This window comes from Trachemys scripta, chromosome 16, assembly GCF_013100865.1.
Source record: "Trachemys scripta elegans isolate TJP31775 chromosome 16, CAS_Tse_1.0, whole genome shotgun sequence".
NCBI classification, from domain to species: domain Eukaryota; kingdom Metazoa; phylum Chordata; order Testudines; family Emydidae; genus Trachemys; species Trachemys scripta.
In genome coordinates, this window is record NC_048313.1 from 323,823 (window position 1) to 345,186 (window position 21,364).

General features: G+C 57.1%; 2 protein-coding genes across 12 annotated transcripts in view; both read left to right on the plus strand.

The window, feature by feature from the left end:
- LOC117888795 (deleted in malignant brain tumors 1 protein-like) overlaps window positions 1-10,973 on the plus strand; it is a 160,835-nt gene extending 149,862 nt beyond the window's left edge. For 10 of the 11 annotated variants that reach the window (XM_034792523.1, XM_034792535.1, XM_034792527.1 and 7 more), the window contains one exon: window positions 10,409-10,973. In XM_034792523.1, the coding sequence (XP_034648414.1) occupies window positions 10,409-10,417 (9 nt within the window). In that variant the 3' untranslated portion in view covers window positions 10,418-10,973. Of the gene's footprint in view, window positions 1-5,136; window positions 5,443-9,150; window positions 9,481-9,794; window positions 10,121-10,408 lie in introns of all 11 variants that reach the window. The other variant, XM_034792533.1, reaches the window with a different exon arrangement.
- A 6,715-nt stretch (window positions 10,974-17,688) lies between these two features.
- SBK3 (SH3 domain binding kinase family member 3) overlaps window positions 17,689-21,364 on the plus strand; it is an 18,967-nt gene continuing 15,291 nt past the window's right edge. Inside the window, exon 1 of the mRNA XM_034793139.1 lies at window positions 17,689-17,900. Coding sequence (XP_034649030.1) covers window positions 17,859-17,900 — 42 coding nt within the window. The 5' untranslated portion in view covers window positions 17,689-17,858. The remainder of the gene's footprint in view (window positions 17,901-21,364) is intronic.

The window sequence follows — 21,364 nt, forward strand, 5'->3', positions numbered from 1 at the left end:
GCCAGGCAGGCTGCCTGGGAGCTGCATGAGGAGAAATCCACACACCAGAAGATGCAGCTCGGGCTGTCCCAGCCAGACACTCACTGACCCAAGGCAGCAGGGGAAAGCCAGGAGAGAGACACATAACACGGCAGGCAGGGACAGGACCCATGACAAGGGAGGGGGGAGGTGTCAGCAGGATCCCAACTCACCTCCCGTGTCGGGGCTGGTGGAGCTGGTGCTGTTGGTGGGTCCCTTGCCCGGGCCTGGTCTGTCAGGACGTCTCTCTCAAGCTCAGAACAACAACAGGCCAAGTGTGTCCAAGTGGGTCTCGGGGTCCCAGGAGCTGGGGGACAGCCAGGCTGGGGCAGCGATCTCCTTCTGATCAACCCATCTCCTACCTGGATCCCTCCCCCAAAGTTGTCTTCTAAGGTGCCTGCAAGTGGATGATGGGTGGAAGTGCCCAGCCCCTTGGTTCTCTGCTCACCGACGAGGCCCAGGTGCTGCCCCTCTCCCCCATCTCCCATTTTTGGTTGTTGGTTCTGGTCCCAGACTGCCCTGGTGTCATGGAGTCACCGGGCGATGCTCTGGAACTACTCCCTACAAAGCCAGTCAGGACTCTGGGGGAGCCTCCTCTCTCTGAGCAGACTGTTGCCAGGTGTGACGATGCTGCCGGGGTACCCAGCTGAGCTCAATCAGGGTGAACTGCAAACAGAATGAGGCAGATAAACCCCAAACACTGGTGGATATTCCAATACTTAGATTTACCAAACCAGCTTCTATAGTACCTCACTGGTTACTCAGAAGTCCAAACAACGCAGTTCTCTTAAAGTGCCCAGCCTCAGGCCTCCATCCAGACACACCTGTCAGATATGATGATGATTACTGAAAATCTTATCTCATCATATAAAAGAAAAGGTTCTTCCAACCCCAAAGGATCAGCCACAATCCCAGGTCCGATTATAACTTAGATCCTACCCAAAATACACGCTTATAGCCAATCCTTCTTAACTAAGCCAAAATTTATTAAAAAAGAAAAGAGAAGGAGTTGGTTAAAAGATCACTATACAGACAGACTTGAATTCAATTCTTGAGGTTCAGATACACAGTAAAGATGAGCTTGTAGTTGCCAACAGTCCTTTTGGAAATAGTCCATAGGTTATAGTCCAATGTCCATATTCAGGGTGACTCCAGTGACTGGGGATCTCAATCCTTATGGCTCAATCCTTTCCCCCTCTTGAAACCCAAAGCAGATCTGAGATGAAGTAGGATCATGTCCCAGGGTTTTTATACATTTCCAGCTGCCTTTTGGCCTGAGCAAACAATAGGCTTAACTTTCCTTCTCCTAAACATCATGGTAATTAGCACAGGATAATTTATCCATTAAACAGTTCAGATACAGGTTAGCACAACCTTCAAAGAGACATAGAGACAATAATACTATTTCCCTCAAGTGTCTCCCTAAATACTGATACTCCTTTTTTTAATCTTTGAATCAAAGCTATAGACAAGACTTGTTTGCTTACATCACAAGACCTGAGCAAACATCTACCCTTCTATCTCTAACAATGCAGACTTGCATTTCAAAGCTCTCTTTATTTACATACCTTCCTAACCAGTTTCTAAAGTTCACCCATGGGTCAGGTCAGTCTGAGTTAATTAACTCTTTCTGGCCCTGTCACCTTTCAATGAGATATTAAATTACACTCATAATGTCACACCAGGGCAAGAAGCTTACCCAGCTTCGACCTTCCTGGGTCTGACCTCGGAGCATTCAGCCTCCCCTTCCACACCGTGCACTTCCCACAGCGAGTCCGCACAGGCGGGGCTCCTGGGGAAGCCAGAGGGCCCTGCACCCCAACTCCGCAGTCAGACGTGACTCTCAGCCAGCCGGTAAAACAGAAGGTTTATGAGTCGACAGGAACACAGCGTAGAATGGAACTGGTTAGCACAGAAATCAGTGACTTTCAGCCAAGCCCATCTTGGAGGGAAGGGAGCCCAGAGCCAGGGCTCTGGCCCTCCTCCTGTGCCCCAAGCCAGCAGACACTGACTCGCTTCCAGCTGCCTGGCCCCTGCCCTGCCCGTTGCTCCTCCTCCGGCCTTTGTCTGTCACCTGGTCACATCCCCCTCCTGGATCTCAGGTTACGAAGGGGCGGCCGTAGCATCCATGCAATCCTCACACCTCGTTCACCAGGCATGAGCACAACATCGGCCTTGAGTTACAGCTGGAGACCAGATTGTCTGAACTCAGCCAGCGGCGGGTTCCCTTGGGACCCTTCCCCAGCAGCGGTGTGTGACCTTTCACACGCTTTCCTCCACTTTCCCAGAGCTAAGCCGACAACTGGGGCAGGCCTCCTAGGCCCCTCTTATTACAGGGAGCTGCAGGGAGTGGGGCAGGCGGCCAGCAGGGGGCACCTTCCTCTCACTCCAATGCCCCAGAGCAGCGCTAGGGGGCCTGTGCTGCAGGGAGGGGAGAGGAGCGACTAGTAGAGGATGGTCTCCCTTCACAGTCAGAGCTCCAAGCCGATTGCCCCCTTTATGCTTTCCTCTCTCTGGGGGGCGGGGGTTGCCCTGTCCCCTGCCCACCTCAGTGCTGGTGTCCATGCTGCCCCCAGGATCTCTCTGCTGAGAGGGGGAGGCAGTCAGGCCTAGGGTCCCTATCGGGTCAGGCTCCCCCCTCCCTCAACTGCCAATTGTGGGGAGCCCCATTCAGACCCAAAGCGCCAGCTCCACCAGAGAAGGAAGTGGAGCCGGCTGCAGAGATTCCGGGCAGTCAGAAGGGGAAGCAGTCAGAAAGTTGGGCCAGCGCCATGGGACTCAGGACAGTCACAGAGTGGGGAGGTGCCTTGAGGTCCCGGCTCCCAGTCCCCCTGCTCTAACCACCAGACCCCACTCCCCCACCAGAGCTGGGGAATAGAACCCAGGAGTTCTGGCTCCCAGTCCCCCTGCTCTAACCACCAGACCCCACTCCCCTTCCCTTCCATCCCCTCCCAGAGCCGGGCCAGCACTGGGGCCAGCACTGCCTGTACAGGTTGAGTGCCCCCCACTGAGCTCCTGCCCTGCTCCCTGCAGCACTGGCCATCCATTGCCACATCAGCGGGTTCATTTGCAGGCAACACTATTGACCTCAGTGTCACTCCCCTGCCCTCCTCCCCCAGCCCTGGGACACGTGCTGAGCCCGGTGCCATGATGCCGGGAAACGATCTTGTGACCGGTCCATGGGCCGGCCCCTCACTCCGGTTCCTCCCATGCTGACCTGGCAGTCCTGTGCCAACCCTTAAAAGGGGCTGCCCAGGCTGGGTGGGGTGAGAGCAGCGCTTGGCACCGGATCGCGGCAGGACGGAGCTGCTCGCCCCGGGGGAGCCATGGATCTGCGGCTGTGCCTCTTGTTCTGCTTCGGTGAGGGCCCCGCTGGGTGTGGCAGGTACCCCCCCCCCCATCGGGGGGAGGTGCCGGCTCGGCAGCCCCTGCATCCCGGGTGTATCTCTGGTGGGGGTACAACGAGCTCGCCTGTTCTTCCCCCACCAGGGGATGTGGCTGAGCCCTGCCCTGCCGAGTCCCCCCACAGGGAGAGGGCCTCAGTCTGTGTGCTGGTGGGGCCAGGCAGTGCCCTCATGGGGCTGGTCTGTGCACCAGGGAGAGGAGCAGGACAGAGCAACCGATGGGCAGCTGGCCTGGGCCTCCCCCATTCCCCGGGGTCCCAGCATGTGTCACTGCCGTGTCTGGATCTAACTGCTCTGGATTCTGCCCCGCCCCGCACCACTTTCCTGCAGGCGCTGTGGGGCTGGGAAGCTTTGGGGTGCACAGGCCCCTCTGCTCCTGACAGTTTTCCCCTTGTCTCTCCCCAGCTGCCAATGTGGGAGTTTCCTCCTCCTCCTCAGGTATGTATTTCTGGTCCCCAGGGGGCTGCCCTTTGCCAGAGCCCAGGCCAGGATCCCAACCCCCCTGGCATCACAGCTGGGGCCTGAGCAGAGGTGACCACGGCCGCCCTTTGGAGAGTCAGCTGCCAAAGCACAGGTCCCAGAGTGCAACGGTGTTAAGGCAGGTTAGGTCATAGAATGCAACAGGAGCGAGGAGACTGACCGAGCGCAGATACCAGCATGCAACGGGAGCAAACTGGAGCATGCCACTAGGAGCTGCTCCTATGTGATCTGTGACTCATTGCAATGGAGCATGTTCCCCTAAGAAAATAGCATCACCTTTTTCTCCCACCAGCTCTGGTTTCTCCTTGTGCTGCAGTTTCACTCAGAACTGGAATCTGCCAACCACATTGCATTAGATCAAAGGGAGCAAAACCCCAGCTATTGGTCCCCTGCCAACACCCCTTCCTTCCCCTATAATTCTCAGCAAGAAGCTGTTAACTCTGCTGGCCCCTCTAACCAGCCCACCTGGGGGCAGAGTGCCCATATGCAAATGAGGGGGGCAGGTAGGGACACGCCCACCTTGCTCAAGGGAGCTAGGGTCTCTCCCCTCCAGCTGCCAGTCCTGGCCCCACAGCAGAGGCACTACCCTGTCCCCAGGAGCTGTGTGCTCTGCTGGCGGGCGGGCGATCTCGAGGGGAGACCACCCATCTTTCCCTAGTGACCACGTGGCCAACGGGAAGCTCTGGGTGCTTTAATCCACATGATGCTGAGTGGAAATGGGAGCAAGGGGTAATGGGGAGGAGAACGAGCTTATGGATAAGGGACAGGATGGGGAGCCAGGAATCCGGATCCACCCTTGTCTTGGTCCCGATGTCCTATGGTTAGAGCAGGGAAAGGGGGGCAGGAGCAGGGGGAGGGGGCCAGGTTCTGTCCCTGTCTCTGGCCAGGGAGTGGAGTGGAGGGGCACAGGTTCTATTCCCTGCTCTGCACAAGGCTCAATGTGTGACCTGGGGTAAGTCACTTCCTATCTCCGTGCCTCAGTTTCCCTTCTGTAAAGCAGGGGCACTGATGCTGCGCCATTTCCTGGGCTCAGTGACCTGTCTGTGCAGCATGTGGCAGGAGGGAGGTGCGGGAGAAGGGCCCAGGGTTAGAGTCGTGGGAAAGCCCATTCTGCCCTGTTCTGCACTCGCTGGCAATGCCTCGCGCTGAGCTGGGCCTTCAGTCCCTGCAGGTGCTGGGGTCTCCCCGCGCAGCCCCGTAGCAGGCGTCCCAGCAGCTGTGTTTGCTTTGCCAGACGTGAGGCTGGTAGGTGGCCCCCACCGCTGCGCCGGGCGGGTGGAGGTGCGTCTGGACGGGCGCTGGGGCACCGTGTGTGACGACGGCTGGGGCCTGAGCGACGTGGCCGTGGTGTGCAGGCAGCTGGGCTGCGGGAAGGCCATAAAAGCGCTTAGTAAAGTGTTCGGCCCGGGCAACGAGTCAGACCCTGTCCTGATGATGGACGTGCAGTGCCAGGGGACAGAGGCGGCGCTGGGGAGCTGCCCGTACATGGATGCAGGGGACCACTGCCAGCATGATGAGGATGCGGGAGCCCGTTGCCAAGGTGAGCCGGCCTGGAGAACCCTGGCCCTAAGGGAGGGATGGGAGGATGCCTGGGGTCCCAGGGTGGGGTGCTCAGTTCTGACTGAGCGGCTGTAACGATGCGGTTCTGGCGGGACCCAACTGAAAATGCCAATTCAGGACAAATTGCTTAGAGCAGGGCAGTTACAGCCCAAGGCTGGGTTTTTTCCACCTCTAAGGCAAACCAAACCAGCCAGACAAAGAGGACTTTGGTCTCACCCCACTGGCTAACCACGAGTCACACAAGCAATTCCCCTAGACACTCCAGTTTCCCAGTATCACCTCCAGTGCCACTCATTATGGGGACAAACGGTTATGAAAACCAATGCCCCAGTAAAAGAAAAAAGGTTCTCTCGATCCCAAAGGACCAAGCCCCAGACCCAGGTCAATATACAAATCAGATCTTACCCACAAATCACGCTGTTGCCAATCCTTTAAATCTAAAATCTAAAGGTTTATTCATAAAAGGAAGAAGATATAGATGAGAGCTAGAATTGGTTAAATGGAATCAATTACATACAGTAATGGCAAAGTTCGTGGTTCAGGCTTGTAGCAGTAATGGAATAAACTGCAGGTTCAAATCAAGTCTCTGGAACATCCCCAGCTGGGATGGGTCATCCAGTCCTTTGTTCAGAGCTTCTGTTTGTAGCAAAGTTCCTCCAGAGGTAGGAAGCAGGACTGAAGACAAGATGGAGATGAGGCATCAGCCTTTTATAGTCTTTTCCAGGTGTAAGAACACCTTTTTGTTCTTACTGTGGAAAATTACAGCAAAATGGAGTCTGGAGTCACATGGGCACGTTCCTGCGTACTTTGCTGAGTTACAAGGTGTATCTGCCTTCTCTCAATGGGTCAATTGTATGGCTGATGGTCCTTAACGGGCCATCTAGCAGGCTAGGCAGAGCTAATACCAGTTTGCCTGGGATGTCACCCAGCAGCATAGCATAAGTTTGAAATACACAGTATATAGCCAATATTCATAACTTCAACTACAAAAATGACACATGCATACAGACAGCATAATCATAACCAGCAACCCATAACCTGGTCTTAGACACCTTATATGACCCCCTTTACATAAGATTTGGTGCCACTACAGGACCTTGGTTGTAACCATGTTCTATATGGTCCCAGTTCAAATCAATAACGTGACAGCAGCCTTGCTGGGTGAGCACTGCACAGTCTGCCCGGGGAGCAGGGCGGGGACCTGACAGACCCGGAGGGTGGGACAAGCAGGGCCTGGGCTCTGTGCCCTGTCATGTGCCATGGGGCAAAGTTATGAAGGGAAAACGCCCTCATGCAGCAGGGTCAGCATCCACACGCGTCATCCGCTACTGATACATCCCCAGCAGGGCTGGGAGCCAGGACTCCTGGGTTCCATCCCCACCTCTGGGACGGGAGTGGGCTCTAGTGGGTTGGGGGGCTGGGAGTCAGGTCTCCTGGGTTTATTCCTGGTTCTGGGAGGCTGTTACCTATAAACTCTAAGGCACCCACCTTTGCCCAGTTTCTAGAGCTCAAGGCATAACCTGGTTGATTTAGGCACCTCGACCTTTTCCCAGTTCCTAGGACTCTGGGGGAAAGACACCTTCCCTTACCCAATTCCTAGGGCTCAGGGCGAAATCTTGTGTGGGTTTGTGGGGCCTTCCAGGGAAAGAGCCTTACACAGTAATACCCTTAACCTCTATTTATTAACAGTTACCAACACAGAACACACAGGCTAAGCATACAATGCTCATGACTTCCAATAAAGCAGACGAAATTTTCCTGCTGGCCAGTCGGGATCGGGTCATCTGGGGACTCGAGCTTCTGCACAGTGTGATTGGCAGGGTGTGGAGGTCTGGTAGCTTTGGTCTTTGGTCTGTGTCCTGGAGTTGATTCCAAAGAACTTCCTTTCGGACCCCAGTTTATATAATATCAAAGGGGCAGGGCCGGCTCCAGGCACTAGCGCAGCAAGCAGTGCTTGGGGCAGCCAACAGAAAGGGGCAGCACGTCCGGCTCTTCAGCTGCAATTCAGCGGCAGATCCTTCACTCCGAGAGAGACTGAGGGACCCACCGCCGAATTGCTGCCAAAGAATGAAGCGGCGGCGGTAGAGCTGCTGCCAAAGTGCCGCCGATCGCGGCTTTTTTCTTTCTTTTTTTTTTCCCCGCTGCTTGCAGATTTATTTGGGCATAAGCTTTCATGGGTAAAAAAACCTCACTTCTTCAGAGGCATGGTGTCAAGGTTCCTTCACCACTCTGAACTCTGGGGTACAGATGTGGGGACCCACATGAAAGAGCCCCTAAGATTATTTTTATCAGCTTAGGTTAAAAACTTTCCCAAGGCACAAGTTTCACCTTGTCCTTGAACAGTATGCTGCCACCACCAAGTGGTTTAAACAAAGAATCAGGGAAAGGACTTGAAGTCCTATTGCCCCAAAATATTCCCCCAAGCCCTACACCCCCTTTCCTGGGGAAGGCTTGAGAATAATATCCTCACCAATTGGTACAGGTGAACACAGACCCAAATCCTTGGATCTTAAGAACAATGAAAAATCAACCAAGTTCTTAAAAGAAGAATTTATTTAAAGATAAAAGAATCACCTCTGTAAAATCAGGATGGAAGATACCTTTACAAGGTAACAAAAGGTTCAAAACACAGAGGATTTCCCCTCTAGGCAAAACTTAAAGTTACAGAAAAAAAACAGGAATAAACCTTCATCTTAGCACAGGGAACATTCACAAGCTAAAACAAAAGATACTCTAACGTATTTCCTTGCTATTACTTACTATTTCTGTAATATTAGATGTATCATTTCAGTGGGAGCTGGATTACTTGCTTGGTCTCTCCCTTTGTCTCCAGAGAGAAAACCCACACAGCACAAAACAAAGCTTTCCCCTCCCCTCCCCCCCAGATTTGAAAGTATCTTCTTTTCCCCATTGGTTCTTCTGGTCAGGTGCCAACCAGGTTATCTGAGCTTCTTAATCCTTTACAGGTAAGGAGGGATTTTATGCTACCCGTAGCTGTATGTTTATGACACATGGAGATACATGCAAGTGTATATAGAGAAACTTGAGTCCTGTCTAGCTATATCTTAACCCATCATATTAAACAAAAGTACTACAAAACAGTATTTTTCACAACCCTAGTCCATTATGAAACAATTCTTTAACCAATCATCCCCCACCACCATAGTTGATTGAAATCTTGTAAAATTAATTATGCAACAGACAGAACTAATCAACGAACCAGACAGAGACCAGTCAGATAAACAAGAGAGAAGTGGGGACCATAAAGGCAAAGCTATAAAGAAGTAGAGATTTCACACCCACAAGTGTTGATAAGTGGTACCTTGCCAGACCGAATGCATCAAACAACGTTTTCTTTAAACCTCTTAAGATCTGTTTCTTTATGTGGTGAGGGTGGGCACTATTAGGACAAGAGCCTTCTTAACAGCCCGCTGCTACGTTGTTTTAATGTAACTTAGATGGAATGTGAAGATGGAACTTTCTGCTTCTTGGCTCACGACTGCTCCTCCTGCTCGCCTAATATGGCTGCAGAAAAAAGGCCTGAGACTTTACAAGAGGAGTGGAGTCTAGTGGTTAGAGCAGCGGGCTGGGAGCTAGGACTCCTGGGTCTTTCCCAGCTCCGTAAGTTGCTTTCTGCAGCCCCTGATCTCTCCCTGATCCTCATTCACATCTCTTCCCCCATCTCTAGCTGCACAGCTCCCAGAGCCACCTGTCCGGTTGGTGGGCAACGCCACACGCTGCAGTGGGCAGGTGGAGATTTTCCATGACGGCCGCTGGGGTGCTGTGTGTGGGTTGGGCTGGGACCTGACTGATGCCAAGGTGCTGTGCCGGGAGCTAGGCTGTGGGAGCCCGCGGTACGTCACCCACCACTGCAGCAAGTTCAGTCGGAGCTCAGCACCTGTCCTGCTGGGCCAGCTGAAGTGCACCGGGCAGGAGGCCTCGCTGACCCACTGCCAAGCCCAAGCCTGGGAGGGGCGGCACTGCCCCCACCACCGGGACACTGGAGTCATGTGCCAAGGTGAGAAAGCAGCGCTGGCATCAGGCCCTCATCCCCTGTCAGAGGCCCAGGATAGGCAGGGCTGGCTGGGCTTTGCCCTCTGAGTGCCAAGCTGGTCCTCCTTGCCCATGGGGCGGCGTGTGCCGGGGCTCCAGCAGAGCCTGGCAACAGCTGCCCCTCCTGGTTGGGCACACAGGGCCCAGACAGCACAGCACCAGCGCCCCTGCCATGTGGGGGTCAGTGCCTGGCAAGCCCCCTCCACCAGCCAGGCCATACCTTCCCAGCACGCACTGGGGCACCGACCCAGTTGATCCACACACACTCCTTCCTCACAGAGCCCTTCGCACTGCGGCTGGTGAACGGCCCAAGCAAGTGCTCCGGGCGGCTGGAGGTGCGGTATGATGGGCTGTGGGGCACCGTGTGTGATGACAACTGGTCGGAGACCAACGCCAAAGTGGTCTGCCGGGAGCTGGGCTGTGGCCTAGCCGAGCCACTAGCCCCAAAGCTGCAGGATTGGCCCCGCTTTGGCCAGGGTACGGGGAAAATCTGGCTGGATGACATCCGCTGCAAAGGCACCGAGGAGACCCTGCAGAACTGTGCCCACCGCTTATGGAGTTACCATGACTGCACCCACCAGGAGGACATCAGCGTGGTCTGCCAGGTGCATGCCCACACCCAGGGAGAGGGAGATACAGGGAACCCCACAACTTCTGGGTTCTATCCCAGCTCTGGGAGGGGAGTGGGGTCCAGGGGACTAGCAGGGGGGCTGGGAGCCAGGACTCCTGGGTCCAGGCAGGCAGTGGCTGTAGGCACTGGCCGTGTCACTGAAGGGGTGAGGCTGGGGCTGGCAGAAGCACGCAATTGGGTGAGGTGCCTGGCACTCCCTGCAGCCCTCGCCCGAGGCCATGGGCAGTGCTCCCTAACCACCTGTGCTCTCTTATTCCCACAGGACAACTGAGTCGGCCACAGCTCCTCCACAGCTTCCCATTGATTCCCCCCGTCCCCGAGCTTTCAGTGCATCCCCCATGCCGCCAGGCCCTTCCTCTCTGCTGCCAGGCTCCCCGGCTCTGTCCGCCCAGCCTGGGGATGGCTGTCGGCTGTGCAGGGGCATGGCTTGGTGAGTGCCCGGGGGGATTCCCATTTCAGGGATGAACGCAGGCGCCCAGGGCATTCCCCTCCCACTGTGAGCCACTCTCTGTGGGCTGCAGCACAAAGTTGACACGGACTGGGGCTCACATCTCAGTAGCAGTGGGGCAGCTCGCCCTGGCAGGCTCCACTCGGAGCACGGGTCTCCTGGCCATTGCTCCAACTGCGGCCAAGGGAGCCGTCCCTGATAAACCCCGCCATTGCCAGGGTGGGGCTGCACCCCCCCTTCGGGGGCCAGGACACACGACTGTCTCTCCCGGATGGGGTCTGTGCTGCATGGAGAGGCAGGAGCTGGGAGGGGGAGAGCCCCGTGTGCCACACGCCATCCCAAGCTGAGCAGATGCGAATAAAGAGCTGAATCCGCTGGATGACCGACTGCCCCGTGTCTGCCTGCGTCCGCCAAGCGCTCAGCGCTGCACAGGTGAGCCCAGGCCTCACCCAGCACCCAGCACAGGCCTCACCCCAGCTGGTTCACAGCTTGGCACACTGGGAGCAGCCCAGTTCCCGAGAGCTGTGGGCAGAGGGGTCCGGAGTGGCCAGGCACAGCAATGCCCATGGAAGGAAGGTGCTGCCTCCAGAACTGGCCCAGAGACAGCGAGCTCCTGCAGGCTTTGGGAGTCCCGGCTTCGGCCAGTAGATGACAACAGTCTGCATGACAGCACACACGCCCCACTCCTCAGTGTCAGTCCCTCCCAGGGCTGGGGATAGAACCCAGGAGTCCTGGCTCCCAGCCCCCTGCTCTCAGCAGTTGTCCCTGTTCCCTCACGACTGGCTGGTGTCCCTGCCGACACCGGGCCAGTGTAACTTCTCCCAGCGTCTCTGGGCTGTGACCGTGTGTCCTGGAGTTGGGGGCTGGAGGGGCATCCTCTTTTTGTTCTGGCGCAGATGGGGCAGCTCCTCCTCCCGAGGGGTCCCCATTCATGCAGACACCCCCTGTGCACAGCTCCCCTGCCCAACCTGAGGGAGTGGTTGGGGCCCTACAGTCAGGGAAGGGGGGACCATGTGTCTGGGAGCCCTTTCCTCCCCTTCATGGCACCCTCTGCAACTCCCGACCTCCACAGGTCGGGGGGGGGGGACGCTGGGGAGGGAGCTGACCCTGAGCCCTGGGGAGGGTAGCTGGGGAAGGACAGGACCCTGTGTCCGGGGAGGGAACTGACCCTGAGCCCCAAGGAGGGGAGAGGGGCTGGGGTGGGAGCTGACCGTGTGCCCTGAGGAGTGGGGTGCTGGGGAGAGAGTGGTGTCACGGAGTGTAGGGGAGTCAGGGCCCTGCACCCCTGACTTCCTGGATTCACTGTGACTCTCAGCCAGCCAGTAAAACAGAAGGTTTATTAGGCGACAGGAACACAGTCCAAAACAGAGCTTGTAGGTACAGAGAACAGGACCCCTCAGTCAGGTCCCTATTGGGGGACAGGGAGCCCACACCCCGACGCTGGGCCTCCCTCTGTTTCCCCAGCCAGCTCCAAACTGAAAACCCCTCCAGCCTCCTCGGGCCTTTGTCTCTTTCCCGGGCCAGGAGGCCACCTGATCTCTTTGTTCTCCAACACCTTTAGTTGGCACCTTGCGGAGGAGGGGCCCAGGCCATTAGTTGCCAAGAGACAAGGTGTCGGCCATTCTCTGGGCAGACCCCTGCACACCACTGCCCCTCTAGGGCTCTGCAACAATCACATGCCCTTATCCCACCACTTAGATCCTTAAGAAATGCATAGGGGAAACTGAGGCACCCACACAGTATTGAGAGAAAATATTAAGAACATTCCCACTTTGTCACAAGCGGCCCCTGTGCCCCGAGGAGAGGAGGGGAGGGGCGCTCGGAAGGGAGCTGACCCTGTGTCCCGAGGTGGGGAAGGGTGCTGTGGAATGGCAGCTAAAGGTGCCATTGGGGCGATATTACTGTGCTCTGGGTCCTGGGGTGCACGGGCTCTGTGCTGTGAGTCCCAGATGTGTAGGGGGGGTGTCTATGCTGTGGGTGCGTGGGGCTGTTTATCTCCTTGCCGTGGGTTCTACGATGGGTTTGGGGGTTCTCGATGCCATGGGTCTGGGGAGGTGAGGGGTCTGTGCTGTGGGTCATGCTGGCAGGGAATTGTGCATGGCAGGCACTCGGGACATGACTGGAGTTCTATTTAGTGTGGGCAGATTAGGGGACAGTGCACCTCAAGCAGCCATTGGGGGGGGGGCATGTGCCTGAGAGCTGAGCCCAGGTGCAGAGTGTGACTCGGCCTGGAGCAGCATCCTCCCTGGCACCCACACTCTGTCCAACTAGCAGTGACCCCCTTCGGCTGCAGGGACCCTTCCCCCGGCTGCAGGGACACATCAGAACGGCCATACTGGGTCAGCCCAATGGTCCATCTAGCCCCCTGTCTTCCCACAGTGACCAATGCCAGGCGCTTGAGAGAGACTGAACAGAACAGGGCAATTTATCGAGTGATCCATCCCCTGTTGTCTGGCAGTCAGAGGTTTAGGGTCACCCAGAGCATGGGGTTGCATCCCAAACCATCTTGGCCAATAGCCATTGATAGCCCAGTCCTCCAGGAACTGATCTAGTTCTTTTATGAACCCAATTCTACGTCTGGCCTTGACAACATCTCCGGCAAAGAGTTCCACAGGTTGACTGAGCGGTGTGTGAAGAAATAGTTCCTTCTGCTTGTTTTATACCTGCTGCCTATTCGTTTCATGGGGTGACCCCTTGGCTCTTGTGTTATGTGAAGGGGTAAATAACAATTCCTTACTCCCTTTCTCCACCCCAGTCACGATTTTATCGGACCTCTACCATATCTCTCCCCTTACTCAGCTCTTTCCCAAGACAGTCCCAGTCTTTTTAGCCTCTCCCCCTAATCATTTTTGTTGCCCTTCTCTGGACCTTTTCCGATATATCTTTTTTGAGAGGGTGTGACGAAGTGGGACTGTTCTTAGTGTTTCCTCTGAATACTGTGTGGGTGCCTCAGTTCCCCCTATGCATTTCTTAAGTCTCCAGTGAGCATAAATGGCCGGGGCCCTTCCCCCCTGAAAGGGAATAGTTAAAGGTGAACAAAGAGATCAGGTGACCTCCTGGCCCCGGAAAGAGACAAAGGTCAGAGAGGAGGGGCTGGAGGGGGTTTCAGTTTGGGATGGGAAGTCAGGGCAGACGGGGTTGTCTGGCTCGCTGGGCCCCAGAATGGACCCAGCGGAGGGGTCCCGTTCGCTGTACCTACAAGCTCTGTTTTAGACCGTGTTCCTGACATCTAATAAACCTCTGTTTTACTGGCTGGCTGAGAGTCACGTCTGACTGCGAAGTGGGGGTGCAGGACTCTGTGGCTTCCCCAGGACCCCGCCTGGGCGGACTCGCTGTGGGAAGAGCACGGAGGGGCATATGCCTAATGCTCCAAAGGTCAGACCCAGGAAGGTGAGGCCGTGTGAGCTTCTTGCCCTGAAGACAGTCTGCTCCAAGGGAGAGGAGGCTCCCCAGAGTCCTGACTGGCTTTGTGGGGAGCAGTTCCAGAGCATCGCCCGGGGACTCCGTGACAGATGGGGTGATGAGAACTGCACACCGTGTACAAGATCTGGGTGTACCATGGATTTACACAGAGGCAATATGATATTTTCTCTTTTATTATCTAGTCTTTGCCTAATGGTTCATAACATTCAGTTCGCTTTTTGACTGTGCTGCACATTGTTTTCAGAGAACTATCTACAATGACTCTGAGATTCCCCCCACTTGGCTGCAGGGACCCATCGCCCCCCAGCTACGAGGACACCTGCACCCAGAACAGAACATAAGAACGCCCACACTGGGCATCTCACCCACTATCCTGTCTTCAGAGTGGCCAATGCCAGGTGCCCCAGACACTCTGCCTTCAGCTGCAGGGACCCCTCCCTTCCCCCCGCCCCATGCTGAAAGGACACCAGTGCAGCTGCAGGGACCCCCTCCCCACACTGCAGGGACCCCCTCACCCTTCTGGCTGCAGAACCCATGCTGCAGGGCCCAACACGCCCACCCCCACGCGGCTCAAGTCCTGTCACATCCTGATCTCTGACCCCATTATGAAAGCAGGTTAGCAGCTAATCCCACCCCTCCCCCGCAGCCCCCGGAGCTGCCACCTGTCGCTGGCTCTGGCCCCTGGCCCGTGACTGTCCCCAGGGGTCGCGGCGCTGTAGAGGGAGGAACCAGGCAGAACAGCTCTTGGTGGGGCTGGGGCCCCAACCAGCCTGGCTTAGACTAGGTTGGTGCAGAGCTCCCCCCTCCCCCCCTGCCCCCGCCAGTGTTGGGTTCACAGCCCTGTTCAGTGGCCCTCTGCCTCCATAGTAACAGAACCAACCAGCGTTTTCGGGGCTTGTTGGGTCGCAAAAAATATCAATAAATTTGGGCTTGTTCTGAACTGGGGTAAAACCAAGCTCTGGACAATCGCCCCCTGCCTGCCCCACCCCCTCCTCCACCACGCGGCAGCCAGCTCCAGCCAACCTCACTGTGCAATGAGCAGGGGGCGCTCTCCCCGGCAGTCCGTGCTGGCTCCAATGCCCAGGGCAGCGCTAGGGGGCCGGTGCTGCAGGGAGCGGGGCAGGGGACTCAGTAGGGGGCGCTCTCCCCAGCAGTCCGTGCTGGCCCCAATGCCCAGGACAGCGCTAGGGGGCCTGTGCTGCAGGGAGCGGGGCAGGGGCTCGGCTGGGGGCGCTGGATGGGTCTGTTGTGTAAAGTGAGATGTCTCAAGCCCTGGCTTCGGTGCCCAAGTCGCTGGCCCAGGCCCCTATTACAATGTGCAGTCGGGTTTGTTAGCCCGGGGCACGCAGCACAGGGAGTCCTTAGGGCAGCGCAGAGAGAGGATTCTGAGCCCATTCTGGTCAGCCCCGAGCCCAGCCGAGCTGTAGGGAACGCCATAGGCACTAGGGGATGCTCCACCCCTGCTCTGGCCCCAGGCCCCACGCCTCCCCCAAGGTCCCTCCCCCACTCCACCCTCCTCCCCAAGGCCCTGCCCTCACTCAACCTCTTTCCGCTCCTTCCCTGCTCCCTCCCTGAGGCCCCCGCCCACTCACTGCTCTCCACTCTCCCCCAACCCCTACCCCAGCCACCAAACAGCTGATTGGGGGCACCGCCAAACAGCTGTGGCTGGTGGGTGCTGAGGACCCACTATCTTTTTCCATGGGTGCTCCAGCCCCAGAGCATCCAGAGTTGGCACCTATGGGGAACGCCTTTTCTGCACTTAAATCGCTGTCCGTGAAGACGCTGTCTGTGCTGACAGGCGGAGTTCTCCCCTCAGTGTCGTCAATCCACCTCCCCGAGAGGAGAATTTTCCTGTCGGCCCAGCGCTGGCTACACGGGGGTTCGGTCGGGTTACCTGTGTCGCTGAGAGGGGTGGAGTTGCCACACCCCTGAGAGACGTAGTTGTACTGAACGAATTTCCTAGCGTAGATCAGGCCTAAGTCATTTCCCAGGGGGCAGAGCTCCAAGGATCTTCCAGAAGCTAACTCTTATCCCCCCACTTCCCCGTCCTTTGTTCTCCAGCTCCGGTCTGTGCCCAGCTTTCCTGCTGAGAGTGTTGAGCCAGGAGTCACTGGAGCTGGCATTGTCTCTCTGGCCCTGGGCTCATCTGGGTCAATTTCAACCCGTTCCCTAACGAGTCTCTTCGTTCCACCTAACGAGACTCTTTGTTCCACCCGGACAGGGAGAGGACACACACACACACACAGAGACCCCTTCCCCCACCTGAGTAGCCATGCCTTGTCACACATATGGGAAACTGAGGCACACATAGGACGCATAAAACATTATAGACAATTCCCACTTTGCCACACCCCCGCCAACTCCTGTGCCAGTCCCCTTTGTATCCTGCCCCCTCCACCAGCCCCCCCGTGCCAGCCCGCCTCCCCCCCAAATTTGATTGGGGTCTGGTGGGTTAGAGCAGGGAGGCTGGGAGCCTGTACCAGCCCCCTGGGGTCACTGCCGCCCCAGGCGCTCCTCGTGACCCCATGCAAGGTTCACCCAGGAGCAGCAGCTGCACGACCCTGGTGTGCTGATGCCCGAGCCAAACCCCTCACACAGCCTGGCCACTCGGGACCTATTTCCAGCTCCACGCGGCTATTTATACCCCACCATCCCTGACCACTGCACTCTCTCCAACATCTCCTGGCACGCTCAGCAGCAAATGCCGCCACCTCCTCCCCAGGGGACAGACACCTACGTTCTCCCGCCCCACCCAGGGCTGAGAAGGAAAGAACTGGTTATATACGGGCAGTAGGACTCCTGGGTTCCATCCTAGCTCTGCGGGGGAGTGGGGGCTGGAGAGTTAGAGCAGGGGGGGCGGGTGGTGGGTAATTCCGGTGAGTCTCTCCCGCTCTGTCATCCTGGCGGGGCTGGTAACTTTCCCACCCTCCATCCCCAACCATCAATCTCCTCTCAGGGAGTAAACACATCAGCTGGCTATGCAAACAAGGGCAGCCGCACGGAAGTCTTTGCTGGGACGTAGCTGCCTGACCTTTCCTCTTCAGCCGCCAGCCAAGCCCAGGTGCTGCTAATGCGCTGTCACATATTAATTCCTCTCCACTGAGCCCCTGAGCAGCTGGCAGGGGTGGCGATGGATCAGATGGGAACGGGACAAGGAGCCCCAGGCTGGATGGACACAGGCCCATCCTAGGGATGCACAGAATTCAGGCCTTTCTGGGGGTGTGGGGTGGGCCCTGTCTGTACTGCAGGTGAAACCCTCTTTCCCCCCAAGTCCCCACTGTAAACCCCATTTCCTTTCCAGAGCCAGGGATAGAACTCAGGAGTCCTGGCTCCCAGCCCCCCTGCTCTAACCACTAGACCCCACTCCCCTTCCAGAGCCAGGGATAGACCCCAGGAGTCCTGGCTCCCAGCCCCCCTGCTCTAACCACTAGACCCCACTCCCCTTCCAGAGCCAGGGATAGACCCCAGGAGTCCAGGCTCCCAGGTTATCCGGCTATCTCTAGAAGACCACTGCAGCGTAGGGTCTGAGCCCCTTCTCCTCTAACAACGAGACACCGGAGTTCAATACAATCATACTCTGTTGGCAGGACACACTACCCTTGTGCTGCCAAGAGCACTGCCAGGATAGACGCCTCCCGAAATAGACCCCCGGAGCATTCCACGCACAGAGGCTCAGCTGTGAGCTGTAGCAGGGGCCTGTGGGGCACCAGGCAGCCCGGGGCTGCGGGTCGGGATTGAGAGGCACCGGCGAGGCTCTGGGAGCGTGGGGGCGGTTTGCTCTGCACAGTGCTAGCTCTGGCTGGCAGCGTCACTTGGTCAGTTTTTGCCCCTCACCTTTGATATGATCCTTTCCCCACGCCCAGCCCCAGGAGATGTCCTGCAGGTAAGGGGGACATGGGGATTGCCCAGTTCTGCCGGGATCCTGGGTCCCCCCATGTGCCAGGTGGGGGAGGGGCTGTGCGTGGCTCCCAGGCCCTTTGCCAGGAAACAGTTTCAGGGTCAGCGACTGTTCCCAAGCAGATTAACCCTTTCAGCAGCCCCTCCTTCCGAGGGGAGCCCGCAGAGCCTCTGGGCCCTGGCTCTGCAGTTATAGGGTTGCCAACCCTTCAGGATTGTCCTGGAGTCTCCAGGAATTAAAGGTTAATCCAGAGGCACCGACTTTCTGGTTTCCTCCCCCTCCCGCCGAGTTCATCACCAGCGGCACCCATGGAGTCGGCGCCTATGGGTTAATCTTTCATTAAAGATTATGTCCTGTGATCAATCCCCCAGGAATACATCCAACCAAAACTGGCAACCCTACAAGGCGAGGGGGTGGATTCTGGCCCTGCTCTGGGGTCCGGTCCACATGGCACTCGGCTCTGTTGATCAACCCTTGCCCAGGTTTGTTAGCTGACCCGAGGGCTCAAATGTGCAGGGAGAGACAGAAGGACACGTCCATGGGACCATGGGCGGCGGGTACAATAGGCCTGGGAAGGCCAAGTCTTCCCTGGCGTAGCCGCCTCCCGAGGGACACCTGGGCTGTGGTGGCCCCGCGCCTTCTCCGAGGTCCCCCCATCCACCGCCTGCTGCTGCCGCCTGCCTACCTGCACTCCACATCCCCTCCCGCCCCCAGGTCCCCACCGCTCTCCGCGTCGCTTTTCCTTGGGGGCGGGGGAGCGAGGAGGGACGCTGCGAGCAAGCAGCGAGCACAGGGTCTGGTGGGGAAGTGAGGCAGCTCGGCCGGGCACTGGGGCCTCCGGCTTGGAGGGCGGAGGGTGGGGGGGGTGGATAGGGTTGCCAACTTTCTAATCGCACAAAATCGAACACCTTAGCCCCGTTCCTTCCTCGAGGTCATGCCCCCTTCCCCACCCCTTCCCATAGGCCCTGCCCCCCGCTCACTACATTCCCCCTTCCTCCGTGGCTCGCTCTCCCCCACGCTCACTCACTTTCACTTGGCTCGGGTGCGGGAAGGGGTGAGGGCTCTAACTTGGGATGCAGGCTCTGGGGTGGGGCCAGAAATGAGGGGCTTGCGGTGCAGGAGGGGGCTCCAGGCTGGGCGGTGAGGTAGAGGGGTTCAGAGTGCGGGAGGGGGGATCAGGGCTGGGGCAGGGGGTTGGGGTGCGGGCTTACCTCGGGCGGCTCCGGTCAGCAGCGCAGCTGGGGGGCAAAGGCAGGCTGCCTGCCTGTCCTGTTCCTGGCTAATGGGAGTGCAGAGCCAATGCTTGGGACAGGGACAGTGTATGGAGTCCCGTGGCCCCCCCAGCCTAGGAGCCAGACCTGCTGGCCGCTTCCAGGGCACAGCACTGTGCCAACCAGGACAGGTAGAGACTAGCCTGCCTTAGCTCCGCAGCACCACCAACCAGACCTTTAATGGCGCGATTGGCGGTGCTGACCAGAGCCGCCAGGGTCCCTTTTTGACCAGGTGTTCTGGTCGAAAACCAGACACCTGGTCACCCTAGGGCCAGAGGCTGCTGGCTCTGCCCAGCACTCAGGCGGGGGGCGGCTCGGCCTGGTGCTCAGGCGGGGGGCGGGGAGGAATGGCTCAGCTCAGCGCTCTGGAGGGAGCGGCTCCGCCAGGCCTGGTACTGAGAATGGCCTGGCATGGCACTTGGCCTGGGGCTGGGGGGGGCTGGCCCAGGGGGGCTGGGGTGGGTGAGCCAAGGAGTCTCTGGTCATGGGGGGGGCTCTGGGCTCCTTCAATTATGGGGAGCAGGGCATGGGGATATGTCCATGGGATAGACAGACAGGGATGAGGACAGAGCGGGTCAGGGACATGTGAACATGGGACAGACAGACAGACAGGCGGTGCTGGGGACAGAGCAGGGCATGGGGATGTGTCCATGGGAAAGAGAGACAGACGGGCTGGGGACAGAATGGGACTGGAGGATGTCTCCATGCCACAAATAGAGAGACAGGGCTGGGGACAGAGAGGGACAGGGGGATGTATCCATAGGACCGACAGTCAGAGTGGACTGGGAACAAAATTGGGTAGGGGAATGTGTCCATGGCAGAGCTAGAGAGACAGGTTGGCACAGAGCAGGGCAGAAGGTTGTGTCCATGGGACAGACAGACAGACAGACGGGGTGGGGACAGAGCAGGGCAGGGCGATGTGTCCATGGGACAGACAGACAGACAGGGAAGGGGACAGAGTGAAGTAGTGGCAATGTGTATATGGGACAGTCAGAGAGATAAGACTGAGAACAGCCTGGGGCAGGGGGCTGTGTCCATGGGGAAATAGACAGACAGGGCTGGGGACGGAGCACAGCAGAGGGATGTGTCCATGAGGCAGACAGACAGACAGGGTTGGGGACAGAACAGGGTGGCAGGATGTGTTCATGGTACAGAAAGACCAGCAGGGCTGGGGACGTCATGGGGCATATCATGAATACTGCGTGCAGATGTGATCACCCTGTCTCAAAAAAGATATATTAGAACTGGAAAAGGTTCAGAAAAGGGCAACAAAAATGATTAGGGGTATAGAACAGCTTCCATATGAGGACAGATTAATAAGACTGGGACTTTGGAGCTTGGAAAAGAGACCACTAAGGGGGGATATGATTGAGGTCTATAAAATCATGACTGATATAGAGAAAGAGGATAAGGAAGTGTTGTTTACTACTTCTCATAACACAAGCACTAGGGGTCACCAAATGAAATTAATAGGCAGCAGGTTTAAAACAAATAAAAGGAAGTATTTCTTCACACAACGCACAGTCAACTTGTGGAACTCCTTGCCAGAGGATGTTGTGAAGGCCAAGACCATAACAGGGTTCAAAAAAGAACTAGATAAATTCATGGAGGATAGGTCCATCAATGGCTATTAGCCAGGATGAGCAGGAATGGTGTCCCTAGCCTCCGTTTCCCAGAAGCTGGGAATGAGCAGCAGGTGATGGATCACTTGATGATTACCTGTTCTGTTCATTCCCTCTGGGGCACTTGGCACTGGCCACTCTTGGAAGACAGGATACTGGGTGGTGGACCGTTGGTCTGACCCAGTAGGGCCATTCTTATGTTCTTATGTTCTCTCCACACACTATGTCTCTCATACACATAGCCCCCTCCACAAACCACACCCCTCACACATGTAGCCCCCTCCACAAACTATACCCCTCACACACATACCTCCCTCCAATATTATACCCCCTATATCTCTCTCCACACACTGCACCCCGACACATGTAGCTCCCTTCACACATTATACCCCCCACTTACCTCCTTCCATACACTATACCCCCACACACGTACCTTCCTCCACACACTGTACCCCCCACACTCGTACCTCCTTTCACACATTATACCCCACACACTCGTACCTCCTTTCACACACTGTACCCCTCAGACATGTACCTCCCTCTATACACTATACCC